Source organism: Cyprinus carpio, chromosome B18 (genome assembly GCF_018340385.1).
Source record: "Cyprinus carpio isolate SPL01 chromosome B18, ASM1834038v1, whole genome shotgun sequence".
In the NCBI taxonomy this organism is placed as follows: domain Eukaryota; kingdom Metazoa; phylum Chordata; class Actinopteri; order Cypriniformes; family Cyprinidae; genus Cyprinus; species Cyprinus carpio.
Window position 1 is genome coordinate 16,133,107 of NC_056614.1, and position 16,049 is coordinate 16,149,155.

At 39.3% G+C, this 16,049-nt stretch overlaps 1 protein-coding gene across 3 annotated transcripts in view; it reads right to left on the reverse strand.

The window, feature by feature from the left end:
• The window catches only part of LOC109109428 (breast cancer anti-estrogen resistance protein 1-like), an 86,758-nt gene extending 70,922 nt beyond the window's left edge, over window positions 1-15,836 (reverse strand). For 2 of the 3 annotated variants that reach the window (XM_042744026.1, XM_042744023.1), the window contains exon 1: window positions 15,383-15,835. In XM_042744026.1, the coding sequence (XP_042599960.1) occupies window positions 15,383-15,394 (12 nt within the window). In that variant the 5' untranslated portion in view covers window positions 15,395-15,835. Of the gene's footprint in view, window positions 1-15,382 lie in introns of all 3 variants that reach the window. The other variant, XM_042744024.1, reaches the window with a different exon arrangement.
• Window positions 15,837-16,049: the final 213 nt, after the last annotated feature.

A 16,049-nucleotide genomic window follows, 5' to 3' on the forward strand; every position in this document is an offset into this window, starting at 1 on the left:
AAAACATGAGCCGTACCGAACCGAGCCGTACCGTACCATGCAGTGGAAAAGCGCCAAAGCGTGCCGTGCCGTACCGAACCGTACCGTACCATGCAGTGGAAAAGCGCCAATGAAAAACATGAGTGTTTCGTTCCTGAATGAATCAACCATTTAAATGATTCACTTCATGACTCACTTATTAACAGTGACTTGCTGCCACCTACTAGTGGTTTTAATTTGACATTTTAAAGTACCTTTATATATTTAAAAAAAAATCATTTCAAATATCAGTATTCAACATTTTAAGATTAAAATATCAAAACATTATTTATGCATTTGTAACTGCAGGTTAAATTATGCATGCCTTGCATTAAACAGTGTGTATATACATCTATATGCCACTTCAGATGCAGCTTCTGTGTTTCCTCTGCATTGCATGAATTTTGTTGATAATGATTTTATTAGTTTGAGCCCCAAATGTCTTGTTATTGTAAATGACTTTATTGATTAAATGTAAGAATTTGACACACTTGTAAATGGCTTTAAAAAGGTAAAATGCCCATAAAGAGTAAAAATAATTTTAAACTTGTAAAAGATTCATTTCTGTCACTGCTGTGAACTGACCACCACACAGAGTCAGCTGTCCATGGCAGTCCTGCAGTGCAACACACTCAGCAATATATCATCTGATTATCCCAGAAAAAAATATCGAGATATAATTTTTTGTCAACATCGCACACCCCTAGGCTAGATATTTAATTCTTCTTTGCTTAGTGATTGTTTGGTACACCTAATTCACTAATCATCGTAAAATAATCTTTTATCTTAGAATTAGGTTTTCTCAATGATAAAGAGGACAAGACAAAAAATATGCATCATATAAAAAGTTTTATTTTATTTATTTATATTTTATTTATTTATTTTTTTGTGAAAGGGGTGGGGGGAGTGGCTGGTTAGAAGGACCTGCATTATTTCATCTCTGGGTAGGCCCTCTTCCTAGTGTTTGTGTTTGTTCTGCACTGCTGTTTTCTGCTTTGTCCACAGATGAGCAATGAACGACCTCTGAGCAGTAATCCAGTGGAGGAAGATTTCCCAGTGGGCCCCGTCCCAGATAATCGAAGTTCTGCAAGACTGTCTAAGGTCTGTCTGATTCCCTCCTTGAGAACAGAAGATAAAAATCCTGATAAGGAGCAATATGATTGGAGGAAGTTCTTTGAGCCAATCACAACACTAAGATCCAAAGCTCAGCTCATCTCATGATTGAAGGGGATAAATGAGAAAATGTTATCAATATGATATGATATCATGCGAAGGCTGTATGATCAGAGAAATGATCAAACTCATATCACATATATCAGAGTCATTTTATATCATGGTAATTGTATATAATGTATCACAATATATTCTGAAAGTGAAAAAATGGTACTGTATATGTATTTCTTTTTTTAAATCATGCCTATACAGTCAACTGATACTCAGCCCTAGTGCACAAATTAAAAATATGTGTGGAGAAACAACTGATTCCCAAGATTTATTCTTGTTCAATTGCATAGTGGTTTTTCAAAGCTCCTCTGAGGGTCTGGGTACCATCGAGAGACTATCAAGAGCGATGGCAGGTTTGCAGCTCACAGACAGCGATTCAGAGCATCTTGCTGCATTCATCGCCAATAAATATTTACAATCCATTTATTTCATCACATACAAAAACATGACAAAGTGTAAAATGGCCAGCTCAGTGAGCTGGAAGAGGAAACAGGAGACCAGAACAATACCTCTACCCAGCTGGTGCCACCATCAGATCCATCAGTGTGTCAACAGCAAACGGATGTATGTGAGTGTATAAGTGAGTGAGTGAGTGTGTGTGTGCTTATGAGAGTATTAGCACCTTCACTGACAAACACATCAGTCAGACGAAAAGCACATCCTAACACAACATCAATCTGCCATCAAACTGGCATTAGAACACACACCAGTCAGACAGCAAACACAGTTCAAAGGCCGTATTCAGCTGGTGAGAGCAACCGCTCGCAAAAAAAGAAGAGAAAAGGACTGGTCAGCTGTACAAAACCTCTTCACAAACATTTTTCCACAGATAATTTTAATAAATAAAATATAAAATAATAGACCCTGTGGTACAAACTCTGTATTTTGTGAAATGTAACTCTTTAGTGATTCAAGGCGATGGTAATTAAAGGGATAGTTCACCCAAAAATGACAATTCTGTCATTAATTACTCACCCTCATGTTGTTCCAAACCCGTAAGACCTTCATTCATCTTTGGAACACAAATTAAGATGTGTTTGATGAAATTAGAGAGCTTTCTACGGAGCCCCGCACATGACATGCAAGAAAAAATATATAAATTGTGCGCACGATTTACTAATTCGTTCCCTCGATGTACTAAAACGTGCACACGATTACTATTTCGTTCCCTCAATTTGCTAATTTGTTCCCTCGATTTGCTAAATCGTGCACACAATTTAATAATTTGTTCTTTCAGTTTATAAACCGTGTGCACGATTTAGCAAATCGAGGGAATGAATTAGTAAATAGTGCGCACAATTTATAAAACGAGGGAACGAAATAATAAATCGTGCGCATGATTTAGCCTACTATTTTTTCCTGCATGCCATGCGCGGGGCTCTGTAGCTTTCTAACCCTGCATAGACAGAAACACAACTACCATGTTCAATTCCCGGTAAGGTAGTATGGACATCGTTAAAATAGTCCATGTGACATCACTGGTTCAACCATAATTTCATGAAGCTACGAAAATACATTTCTGTGCAAAGAAAACGAAAAAATAACAACTTTATTCAACAATTTCTTCTCTTCCCTGTCAGTCTTCGATGCGCATTCACCTTTCTGGATCTTGAATGTGTAGTTGCGTTGTCTATGCAGGGTCAGACAGCTCTCAGATTTCATCAAAAAATATCTTAATTTGTTTTCTGAAGATAAACTAAGGTCTTACAGGTTTGGAATGACATGAGGGTGAGTAACTGAATTTTCATTTTTGCGTGAACTCTCCCTTTAAATTCATCATAAAAAGATACAGAGGGAGATATATATATGCTGTGAAAGTGTGTGGAATGTTCATTTTATTTTCACTCAATGCATCTTTCCTCTCTCTGAGGGCAATCCTATAAGACATCCTACCATGCACAAACAACAATGCTCTACTGGGCATCACATGTGAGCATCCTGGCTGCTGTTTCTAATCAATTCCAAAGTACTATCTTCTGTAGTGTGATTACAAATGTGTGAGGTACAAATAATATCAGAATAGTCTGTATCCTCAGCCAGCAGCACTGAAACCAAATCCTGAAGATTGGCATGATCTTGTGTTTTGAAGCTTTAAGGCAGCGTTGGAGAATAAACTAGGTGCTATAGACACAGCCATCAAAAGAAAACAATAACCAAAAACAGTCTGCCACATGACAAGTGTATAGTTATGAAAACAGGACTCAAGTAACTCTTCATTTGCACTCAGTGTTTTCTTAGCATGATAATGTCTAGTTAAAAATAGCTCAAACGTTTCAAGATCCCTGCATTCATGTTGCTAGTTGTTTTTAAATGCAAGAATTCAAACTGTGTGTAACTCTGCTGTTCTCTCTGTCTATCTCTGGACATCTACCAAGGCCTTAGTCGAGGCAAGCCTCTCTTTTTTTTCTACGCTCTGAGGAGGCTTTCAAAAATGCCCACAGCCCAATAACTATAAACATCTTTCTCCAAGTAAATATTTTCCAGCTAGTACCTGCCTGCTAGTACTAATGCTGCAGTTTTCATATTATCCTTTCCGATTATGACAGCTGGACAATTCATGTAATCTCTGGAAAGATACTATCATAGTAGTAAGTAGCAAGATGCTCTGCACTGCACAAATGCTAAAAATTAAATGGAATTGTGCCTTGGGAAGCTGATATGTGACACAGGAAACTGTTCCATGACACAAAAGCTATCCTGAGCACTGGGGTGAAGCCTGTGGCATTAGGGGCTCTTCTGGACGATGAAATGATCGAGTGCTGAGGTGCCTGTGTATATTAGCAGCGCAGTGGCTGTTGACATGACAGCAGTCTAGCCCAGACTCACTTTGGCTTCTGGGAGTTTCCAAGCCCAGAGCTCCTGCACACAGTCTGGAAAAGAAAAGAAAGGAATTGGGGGAGAGAGAAAAAGTGAGAAACAGAGGAATGGAAGCCTGCATTCCAGTGTGGCGGTCCAAAAGTCTGCAAATTAGCTTTCCAAAATTCAGGCACAGAACCTATACACAACATTACACCAACATTGCATAAACATTTAATGGATACTGTTTTGCAGTAAAAATGTCAAAGAAATTATGCATAATAAAAACAACTGATGACTCAAAGATTGTTTATCCTCTGAAAAGTGTGTGTAATGTAATACTGGAAAAACATTGGGAATCTTGGAACCTTTACAGGTGGCACAACCATCATATCAACAAAGCTTTGAGTCTCTTTCTCTCTCATGCAAACAGATCCCAAGCCTTTCTTTACTTCTCTTTATTCCATGTATTTCTTCTTCACAAACCCCCATGTTCCCTTCATATTTCTCCTACTCGTTCCATCTGCTGATGTCTTTCTGTATTTCTCATCTCATCCTCTATCTTTTACTCTCCATTTCTATCTAACCCATTCTTTTCCTCTTCATCTTTCTCAACCCCATCCCCCTCTTTTTTCCTCATAAGCTGGGGAACGGTCTGTGAATGAGCAGTAAATTGCTTGCCCTCCCAGTTCAAACCCAATTCACATGGCAGTTGAGCAGATTACCTGCCCAGCCAACAGGGCAAAGGGGCACAGTACAAGAACAGAACCTTTTCCTCAGACTTTGAACACAGTAGATTGGTTCATTTGTCCATCCCACATACATTAACATTCATCTCCTTAATGCATATCAATTGGACCAACCCATGTCAAAAGGTTTGTTGTGCATAAATTTGGCTTTAAATGGGACCAATCATTCAATAAGCTTTCTAGATTTTCTGGTCCAATCCAGAGCAGGCCTCCAGGAACACTAGGAGTCCCTCGGCCATGTAGCTAAATTCAGAGACCAGAAAAAAATCCAGGTAGGGTAGGGGGCGCAGATGGCGAACCTTTCATGTCATAAAGAACAAGGCCTTCTTTAACCAGTCTGCAATTGGCCACATTGGTTACCTTCATTTATTGCCAAGTCTAGCAATGATCCATGAGCCACAGGGATGAACACAGGGCCTCCACCTGCTATGTAAATTAAAGACCTTGATAAACGCTGCCTCTATCTGAAACCCATCATTTACCTGCTCCACTGGGTAGCAAGATCTACTGGCCACCTGTACTGACACACATCTATGCATTCACCAGAGCATAAACATCCTACTTATCACCAAAGAGACCAATTCAGTGGGCTTAGTCAATACAATCGCAGACCTAAATGACCATAATTTGAAAAATGACCACTGCACCAAACATCTCCCTTACTGTGGAACTGAATTCATCCTTTTGGACCCAAGCCAGTCTCACATCAGCACACATGAGCAACTCTAATAAAGATGCATTAGATGAAGTATAAAAGTTTGTAAGAACCTGTGAGAGAAGAACTAGGCTGTGAGAATAAGAATGTCCAGCAGGTATATCTATAAGAGCCAGCTGTGGTTCATTAATGGTAACTGATGAGTTTGCAGTGGATGGCTGGAAGCATTCCGGAGATCATGCTGGGATTCTTATACAGCACTCTAAGTGTGCTACAGGAAGTACAGCATTCCTATAGCACATAAACTTTGTAATAGCTACTCCCTCCTGAGACTAACATGCTAACACACACACACTCAAACAAGGACCTTATAAAGGACAAAAAACATCAGCACATATAAACAGCTTGTACTGTACATCAAGAAATGGATGCCTACAGAAGCCAATTTCCATCTCAGAGTAAAAAGCAAAGCAGATAATTGTCAGGTAAAAATAAAATTTAAAAAAAAACCACATTGAGAAGAACATTTCACAATTACAATAAAATCACAGTTAGAATTAAAGTCACAATTATCAGAAATAAAATACCACTGTGAGATGAAGTCACAATGCAAAATAGTGAAGTCGCAATAATGAGAAACAAAATAACATTGTGAGATATACATTGAGAAGTGAAAAATATAAAGATGCCCTGCAGTGACGATAAAGTGACAATTTTACAAGTTTTTACAACATTATGACAATTCGTCACATTGCACATTGCAAAATAAACGATTAAACTATGATAAAAATCAATTATTAAGAAACAAAACAGAAACAAATTGTGACTGTGAGATATGAAGTCACAATGCAAAATAAATTCACATTTTGATAAAGTCACAGTAAAAAGAAACAAAACATTGCAAGATATAATCTGACAATTATGCAAAAAAAAGTAAAAACTGCAATATAGTCGCAAATACCTATAATACTCTGAGATAGAAAAAGATTTCCATAGATGCCAGATTGTTAATCATAAACATGGAAACATACATTGTATTTCAAGTGAGAGAGTGAATATTCTAAGTATGCTGTGTGTTTGACAATGTAGGCGAGTTGTAATGGGACTGTTATTAAGGAACTAATCTCCAAACAGTGGCACAGAAGCAAAATCCCAGCTGTTGCTGGCAACTCTACGAAACCCACAAAGTCCTAGTGATCGAAAGCCAATCTTCAAAATCAATTTTCTTTCACATCAGGCTTCTTTGTTGCCTACAAATGACTTTTTCTTTTACCGCAAAGCTGCAGTAATAACGTGCAACGTCCCTTTATTATCCTTCTGCAAGCGCAGCTCACTGGCATCGACTTTAAAAAGGCAACAAGCTGCTTAAAGGTCGCCCCTCTAGTGGAAAAATGGGAGATGCATTGGGTTAGCGCATTCTGCAGCTGATGCAACTTTAATCCGCTGCACTGCATTGATAAGGAAGAGGGACAATGTTCTCCAGAAAGGTCATATTATAGCAGCTGTGTGAAATGGAGTCGCCCACTTCAAAACTATCTCTCGTTTTGTCTCACTCTCTCCCATCACCTCCTTTCTCTCTCACCTTTCTGTCTTCTGCTCTCTCTCCCTAAATCCCCAGTCACACCTCACAAGTTCCCATCAGCGAAAAGGTCAACAGGAGCAAGAACACATCCGCGGCGACTTCCAATGAGACGCTTCCTCAAGGAGTACCACAGTAAGGTGATGATGGAGGTCAAGTCAAATCAAAGGGGGCACCCCTAATCTATTCCAGCACCAGAGTGAAATAAATTACATTAATTATGCATTATGCTTGCTGTTTATCCGAGAGACCCTGATTATAATAGCTTCAAGAGTGTTAGCATACACCTTACATTTATTTGCATGCCACTAAATGACCCTGGATAGTCCCAGAGGTCGGATACTGAAACCTGGAATGTAGTTAATACTTTGCGAAGTTGATTAATCTGCCTGATCCAACAATTATGAAATTGAGTTCCAGCATTCCAACACATACATCCCAAACACTGTTGCTTTAATTTAAGGAATGCAACATACAGTGCAGCATTAACCTTCATGTGGATTAGCGGGACTTCAACTAAAGATTACAGCCTCTTCATGCTGCTGCAGTGCGGCTTAGGCACATCAAATAAGAGGCGCACGCGGGCACGCATGCACGTCAGTGCCACACACTCACTCAAGCACACTCATTAGCATTAAGAGTTCCCATGTGCATATACAATATGATATTTCACGTACACACTCATATGGACACACACAGCTGAGAGGATGTGATTGAGGTGCTCTACACTCACACGTCCTTAATGAGCATCCAGACAGAGAGGTTCATTAAAACACAGGAGGATGCTGATGATGTCATGCTCGTGCCCTGTGGAGAGGTTCATAAGGACAGGAGCAGTGTTGTTATTATTAACTATTTCAATGAACACATTTTAATAGCTTTAGTTTTAAATCTGAAATTAAATATAAATACCAGATGAATAATTGTGAAATGCTGGTGTGGCAGCCAACTGAAATAATAAAGATAAACAGAAACATTAAAAACCTAATAAAAATGACAAAAGCGCATTACACAATTACTAAAATGTATAAAAAAAAATCTAAATAAAATCTAATTCTAAATATTAATAAATACTAAAACAGTATATGAATAGTACTAAAAAATAACACTGGACAGGACACATAACAGCTCACTAATTCTTCTCAGCTGTTAGGAAAGAGGTCTATTCAAGCATGTCAAACATTGTGAAGGGGATGGTGGGCCCAGAATAAACAAATTGATTGTCTTCTATCTGTAGTCCACATACAGCATCTTCTGTAATCTTCTCTTTGTCTTTATCTTCCTGCTCTTCCTAAAAAAAAAAAAATCAAATTTTGTGCTTACTACTAGCCTATCTTTTGCCTCTTATGGTGTCTTTCCTCTTCTTCTCTCTGTGTCCTTCACTGCAACCCTGCACTTGTGTTGCCATTATGTCTTTCTCTTTTCAACTTTCATATGAATTTCTGGTTCTCTAGAGGCCATTACACTTGACTCTTCCAGTTCTAGTCTCATTTGTGTCTCTTTTTCATCCATCCCCCTCTCTCCTGGCTCCTGCTCTTCATCTGACCCTTTCACTTCATCACTCGTCACTGCCAAGCTACTCTGCAATTCAGAGGGCGATCAATCTGCAGATTGCCTGGATCTAGCTGAGCTTATCTGGACTGGGCTGGGCACATCTGAGTTGAACTGGATTGGCCTTAGCTAAAACTGGACTTTACTGGGCTGGCCTTAGCAGAAATAAACTGGACCTGTTTAGCTAAAATGCTGAAATAAACTAGATTGGGTTGGGTTTAGCTGAGTACAACTGGAATGGTCACAGATTTTCTAGACTGAAAACTAGGCACACTATAGTGGACCTAACTGAGTTTAGCAAAACTAGAGTTGACTGAGTCATTCTTAGCTGAGATAAACTGGACTGGCTTTAGCTAATCTGGACTGAATTGAGCAGACTTTACTGGACCAGATTGAGCAAAACTGGAGTGGACTGGATCAGTCTTAGTAGACTGAATTTGCCTAAGATAATCTGGCCATGCTAAACTGGACCTGACTGGGTTTAGTTAAACTTGACAAGACTTGACAGGTCTTATCTGAGTACTGCTGGACTGGCCTTAGCTAATCTATTCTAGACTGATTTAAACATGCTAAACTGGACCTGACTGGGTTGGTCTTAGATGAGATCAATTGGACTGGCCTTAGATACTCCACACTGAACCTGGCATAATAAATTTGCCATAGCTGGGTTTAGCTAAACTGGACTGATCTAGGCCCAGTTTTGTTGAGTACAATTGGCTTTAGCAAATCTGGACTGAACTGGGCACAGTAAACTGGACCTAACTAGGTTTAGCTAAACTGGACTAGACTGGGTTTAGCTGTATACAGCTGGACAAGCCAATATGGACTGAACTGGGCAAACTAAACTGGACTGGACTAGACTGGGTTCAGCTGAGTACAACTGGATTGGCTTCAGCTAATCTGGTCAGAATTTATCCAAGTTTAAATGACTGGGCATAGCTAAATTTGACTGGACTGAGCTGGATTTAGCAGAGATAAACTGGACTAGGCATACTGAACTGGACAACACTGAAAATAGCAAGGCTAGACTGGGCTAGGCTGAGTTCATGTGGATTGGTTTTAGCTGAATTGGTCTAGTCTTAACAGATGTCTCTGTCAGGTTCACTTGTAGGTACAGTTCCCTCCCCCATCCAATCATGCACATACAGTCTAATCTCAGACAGCCCGGTGTGATTGATGGCGCTCCATTAATATGACCACGGCGCACATCAGCCAGCAGATTTACGACGGTGGGGACGGGACGATTTGGCACAGGCAGTGGCAAAAACAGACACAGACACACAACTACACTTGCTCGTTTTTCTATCTCCCTTTCACTCTCACAGCTGCACTATAATGAGGATCCACATCAGAATCCAGTGTCCTCCGAGCTGCAAACAAATATGCGCAAAACACCATCTCTCTCTACCAACACAATCACTAAACACAAAACATGAACACGAGGCATGCAAATTTTGCACATACACACCCAATATAATCTCCATCCACAGACGTGCACATACACCCATATTGCCTTTTTCCTCCCCCTTCTAATGCTGACGAAATAGATTTACAGGGCAGTGGAACAAAAGAGTTGGTTACATGGAGTTCAAATCATCATATGGGGAAAAAGCCCTGCGTTTCATTAGCGACTCAGCACAGCCAAGCCACGTTGACACACACATATGACTTAAACAGCAGCATAAACAGAACTCTAGAGAGGGCCGCGCATTCATAAGAGTCAGTCCTGCCAGTCTGAAACACAGAAAACAAGATGCTACACTTTAAACACCCTGGGGTCAAGAGGAGGGGGTGTTTACTTTGACTGTTTTAGGTCCCATGAGGATCGGCATGTGTGCTCCCAACCAGCTGAGAGGGGTCGTCTGCAGGACAGTCAATGCCAGGGTGAGTAAAATGACACCGGCTTTTGAAATCATAAGGGGCCTACTTGGATTTCACACTGAGTATGTCCCCCACTGCTGCAAATATAACTGCAAAAAAGCTTTGCAACAAAAAAGCAAGCGTGCACGCACACACACAGACTGTTAAAAGCAAGGAAACTAAAATTAAAAGCAAAAAGAAGCCTTTAGAACCTTTAGAGTGACAAAAGATCAGGGACAGAGAAAAACAGATGAATAAGAAAAGGGTAAAAAGCATTTGGCGAGTATAAAGAGGCTGGAAATATGTGAAGCTATATTCAGAAATAGAAAACCAGTCAGAGAGTATATTTTTGGAGTGATCTGTTTGAAGACTTGCACACTATCACTGCACACAAAACCACAAATTCCATACACTGTATTCTTTTCCTACACTATATCAGACAGACATGTGCACTTGCTTTACTCCATCATCTGAATATACAGTATTTGTGTACATTAACATAGACGCAAGCCATTCAGAACTGAATAGAGAATGACTTTTTAAATTTCAATGATATTCCTGAAATGTAATTGAAATTAAACTGAGGTAGCAAATCCAATGAAAAATGTTATTCAAATTTAAATACAAGGAAGTACAATAAAAATTAGTAGAGCCCGACCGATATATCGTTTTGAGCCTGTTGCAGATATACAGTATCGGTATCAGCGAATATGTCACCGATATGACATGTTTTTTACAGAACATAAAACGCAGATAAAATGGCCATATCTCCATAACGATGGGGCGGATCCACACCAAATTCAGGGGATCCCTTCCGCTCGAGGAACCCTCTCGAACGCCAAATATCGATATCGGCCTTTTATTAATCCCTAATATCAGTATCGGTATCAGCCCCCAGAAAAAACATATCGGTAATGCAATTAAAATTAGTTTAAAAAATTTAAAGAGATTCATATTACCATAATTTTAACTAGAGAAGTAAATGTAAACCAATAATGCCTTAAAAGATAGATAGATGGATGGATGGATGGATGGATGGATGGATGGATGGATGGATGGAGTAGGTAAAATCTAAGAAAGAGCAAGATAACAAACAATAGAGAAACAGGCAGACAGACGATGATAGATAGATAAACAGATAGACAGACAGATAGATAAATTTCATTCAAGTCAATTCAGTTAAATTCAGATTTTTGTTCAGTGCTCACATAAACACAATGAAGTTCTTCTGTAGCTGTGATCAATACAGTTTAGCTGAAGAATGTGAGCGCTGTCCAAGGTAATTCAATTGTCATGCTTTACATACAACTCTCCATACTACAGAAAACACACACAACCTTTAACACAACACAAATTCTTCCTTCATTTGTATTCTTATGCAAAATATGTGTGCAACGTACAAAGACATAAACGAGAATGAGGGATACTCAAACATATACCAATATACTGCATACTAATGCGAATGGTATTTAAATCAGATGAATATGAAGAGCTGTTTACCTCCTGAGGTGAGAGAAACGTTAATATTTACATTCATATTCATCATATGTTCACCTGCAGCTGCTTCTAGCATTCCTATTTTTCTCTTGAGCTGACAAGCAATAAACTAATGAGCGTGTCAGCTGGTCTCTGGATTAAGATGCGTCCGGTGTAAGAGAGTGTGTATTTGAGCAAAAAATGGCCATCCTTAATCACTAAAACCGGATAAAGATGCCTGCCGGGAGAGGCAAAGCAGGGGCCGCTGATGTGTGACTGCATGAAGGAAAGAATGTCTATGAGATGAGACACTTACAATGCAAGGACAAGCATGAATAATGTGATTTCAGAGAGGAATTCATAGACGTATTCACAAGCGCGTGTCACAATTCGTCTTTGGAATCGTGCTTGTTCATGCATGGCATGTGTAGCATTATATGCTGTTTACTACTAGTTACACTGCCAATGAAACTTATATGTGGAAGGCTGGTGGCCTCTAGTTACCAGGGCAACGCATACAAATAGCAAAAGGTCTTTATTGGTTGATTGAAATGCGACAGCTCACCTAAGCCAACATTATTAATATGTATGTGGAATATCATCTATGACAAGCACCAAATGTCAGGCGTCTGAGAGTGATCTAGCAAGCTTGTTCCCTGCTGGCGTCGCATTTATACTCTTGCTGCAAAACTCCGAGGGACGGTGGGGGGGGATAAGTTCACGCTCTCTGGGAGCCATCCAGGGGATGGGATAAAGATCTAAAGCCGAGGCAAATGATGTTAACAGCCAAACATTAATACCCATCAATTTGTATGAAGCAGAGCATTTGTAGAACTCAAACTTATGAATTTATGTATTAAAGGAAGTATGCGTGTATCCATACACGCTTGCAGAATTCAAGTGAAAATGTATGGAGATATGCATGTCTGGACACATGCTGGTGAAGCATCAGTGGAGCAACTGTCTTCATATTGTTAACCATAACTAAAACTGAAACTGTTTTAAATCATATTTGTGAACTAAAATAAATCTAAAATAAAATAAAATATAAATATTAGATGAAAAACAAATGAAATGTTAAATATTTTTTTTTTTATTAATTTTGCATAATGTTATAATAAATGTTTTAAACAAAAAATACTTCAACTATCCACAGATCAGTTTTGGGTGATTATTATGTATGTTAAATATTTAATTAACTGCATAGTTTTTATGCACGCAAAATCGATTATTAACTGAAATATGCCCAAACTGTTCATAATTGAATGGTGAATCCAGTTCAAACAAGTTCGGATTAAAACTCAGACCTAATAAATAAACGAATGTGGGTTGCAATCCTGACACTCCTGCAGGTTTCCTACTGATGCAAACAGGCTGCAAACACTAGATTAAAATGTTTTAGCAATTACACTTGTTTGTTTTTCACTTCTCGGTGACATCTGTTGGTCTCAGGCAAACGGAATCACACCGGTTGCGTGGAAAACGAGGCACAAGACAGGCAAACCATATTCTCGTCTTTGTGGTAGAACAGCTGCTGCGATCAAGCTCGAACACCTCGGGCAAAAACAGCAATCTGGCTTCTGTTTGTTGAAAATGGCGTGGGACATCGGTACTCAAGCGATGCTGAATCTGAACATACACTATTCTTTTTCACTGGCACTCATTATCTGTAAGAGTTAAACTGAACAAGGCGCAGACCAATGAGGTGGCCTTCCGAGACCATTTCCTCACTTGGATGCAAAGAGCAGAGGTGATTTTATTATTTATTCATAACATTATCAAGATGCCAGTTCTCCTAAAAACAGCAGTGGGAAAATATATAGGTAAGCTGCCAAGACATGCAAATTAACCTCGTTCCTCCCACGGGGATCCGTGATGATGTTTTGCAGAGCTGCGCATCCTCCACAGCCCCGTATTAGTAATCCACTGACTTCTTCCACTTAACTTCAGCCAGCGAGGGCAAACATTAAATTGTGTTGCAGTAGGTCGAAATGAGATGCCAAAAGCAGCAGGGAGGCAGAACACAGGTCTCACTGGTTGAGATTCGATGGAGAGCTCTGAACTGAGACTCTTTTGGAAGAAACAGTTCCATGGTGCAAGAACAAATTTTGCCTCAGGGTCAACCATGTTTACTTGTGAATATACACAGTATTATTAATATTTATCAATTCTTATTTACAGTACCATGTTAACACTTTGCACATCCATCAAAACAAATGCATTGTTTAGTAAATGCGGCAATATAAATTACTTTCAAAGGGCTTTTGCTCTATGAGACCATTGCACACTGTCATAGAAAACATGACCAAATCTTAAAAAATCTCAAATTTGGTTAATTGATTTACCAATAAATAAATAAATCCACTAAAAGCTGCAACAAGCTAAAAGGCCAAAGGTGAAAGGTCATAAGGTTCTTCATATAAGTGACCCTGGACCACAAAACCAGTCATAAGGGTCCATTTTTAGAAATTGAGATTTATACATCATCTGAAAGCTGAAACAAGCTTTCCATTTATGTATGGTTTGTTAGGATGGGACTATATTTGCCGAGATACAACTATTTATAAATCTGGAATATGAGGGTGCAAAAAAATCTAAATATTAAGAAAATCGCCTTTAAAGTTGTCCAAATTAAGTCCTTCCTTAGTAATGCATATTACTAATCAAAAATTAAGTTTTGATTTATTTACAATAGGAAATTTACAAAACATATTAATGGAACATGATCTTTACTTCTCCTATTGATTTTTCGCATAAAAGAAAAAACGATCATTTTGACCCATACAATGTATTGCTGGCTATTGCTACAAATATACCCGTGGTCCAGGGTCACATTTGGGTCAATCATAATTTAAAAGCATTGTAACATTAAAAAAAAAAAACCGTAACGCTATTTAAAATACTGGGGGCAAATGTGTTTTATGTAAGTATTCTTGACAATGTAATAAATCCTGTGTTTTTTGTTGTTTGTTTGTTTGAAAACTAAAACACCTAAAGCAAATAAAAAAACGGAAATATTTAGTATGGAAAACCGTCAAGAGGAAATTCTGCATCCTTTTATTTTTTGTACTTCAGTGCATGAATTCCGAGGTTGTGTGTCAAAACCTTGTAAGCTGCCGATATTGAACGTATTTTGGGGCATTACTGGCACTCACAACATTTCGGACATCCTCGGAACGCGCCTATGACGCCCAAAAATGGGCAAATAGACAGCTCACTAGGTTTTGACACACAGCTCGTGTATTGTCTTGAGCGAACTACAAAAATTCCGTTCCACTACCGTCCTGAACAGCTGCTTTATAGCAAACGACCACAGCGTGCATCACCACAGCAATACCGTGAGCAAACTGCCTATTCTTTCAGACCAACATCTGGGCGTCCAGTACAACGCACGCAAGTTCTTTCCTATCAAGCAGTTCAGTAACTTTTCCACATCGCGATGAATCAGATCAGAGGTTGAATTGAAGAACTTACCGGTACAGACATCTTGAGCTCCTTCTTTCAATCCACTACAAAGCTGATGCTGATTTTAACGGACCAGTTTCTTCCCCTCTAATGGTTTTTCAGCAGAAAACATCAATTTGTGTTGTTAGGCTTCTTTTGGAGTCCTTCTATTCCATGCTGTCTGTAGTAAGGGTGCAACCCGCGACTCTACGGCGTGAGAAGTTTGATGTGAATGTTTCGGATGTGTCTTCGCTCCACCTCGCGCACAGGCAGCGCTGCGCAGTTTCACTCCTCCTCTCCAGAGAGCTGATGTTGGACTACTAATAAAACGACTGTGTTTGAATTAAAACGCGTCTCTTCTTCACTCGGTTTTCCCCTACAGTAAAGAATGACCTGGCTTGTGTTTATCTGTATTGCGGTGGCGTACACTGACAGCACAGCGAACCAGCACGCTGCTCGCTCGCTCGCTCTCTGGCGCTCTCTCTCCCTGTGATGGAATCATCAAGTTCTGTTTAAAGGGATAGTCTCCTGTTACCTCTGTGTGGATAAACACGGCATGGTTTATACTGTACGCTGTGAACGGAATAATCTGTTTACATTCGATGCGTTTATGTATCTCGCGCTACTCTCCTATTTAATGTTCTTTATACTGTTTTAATGTCCCCGTCTCACTGGAAAATAATTTTCGTGCCTTACA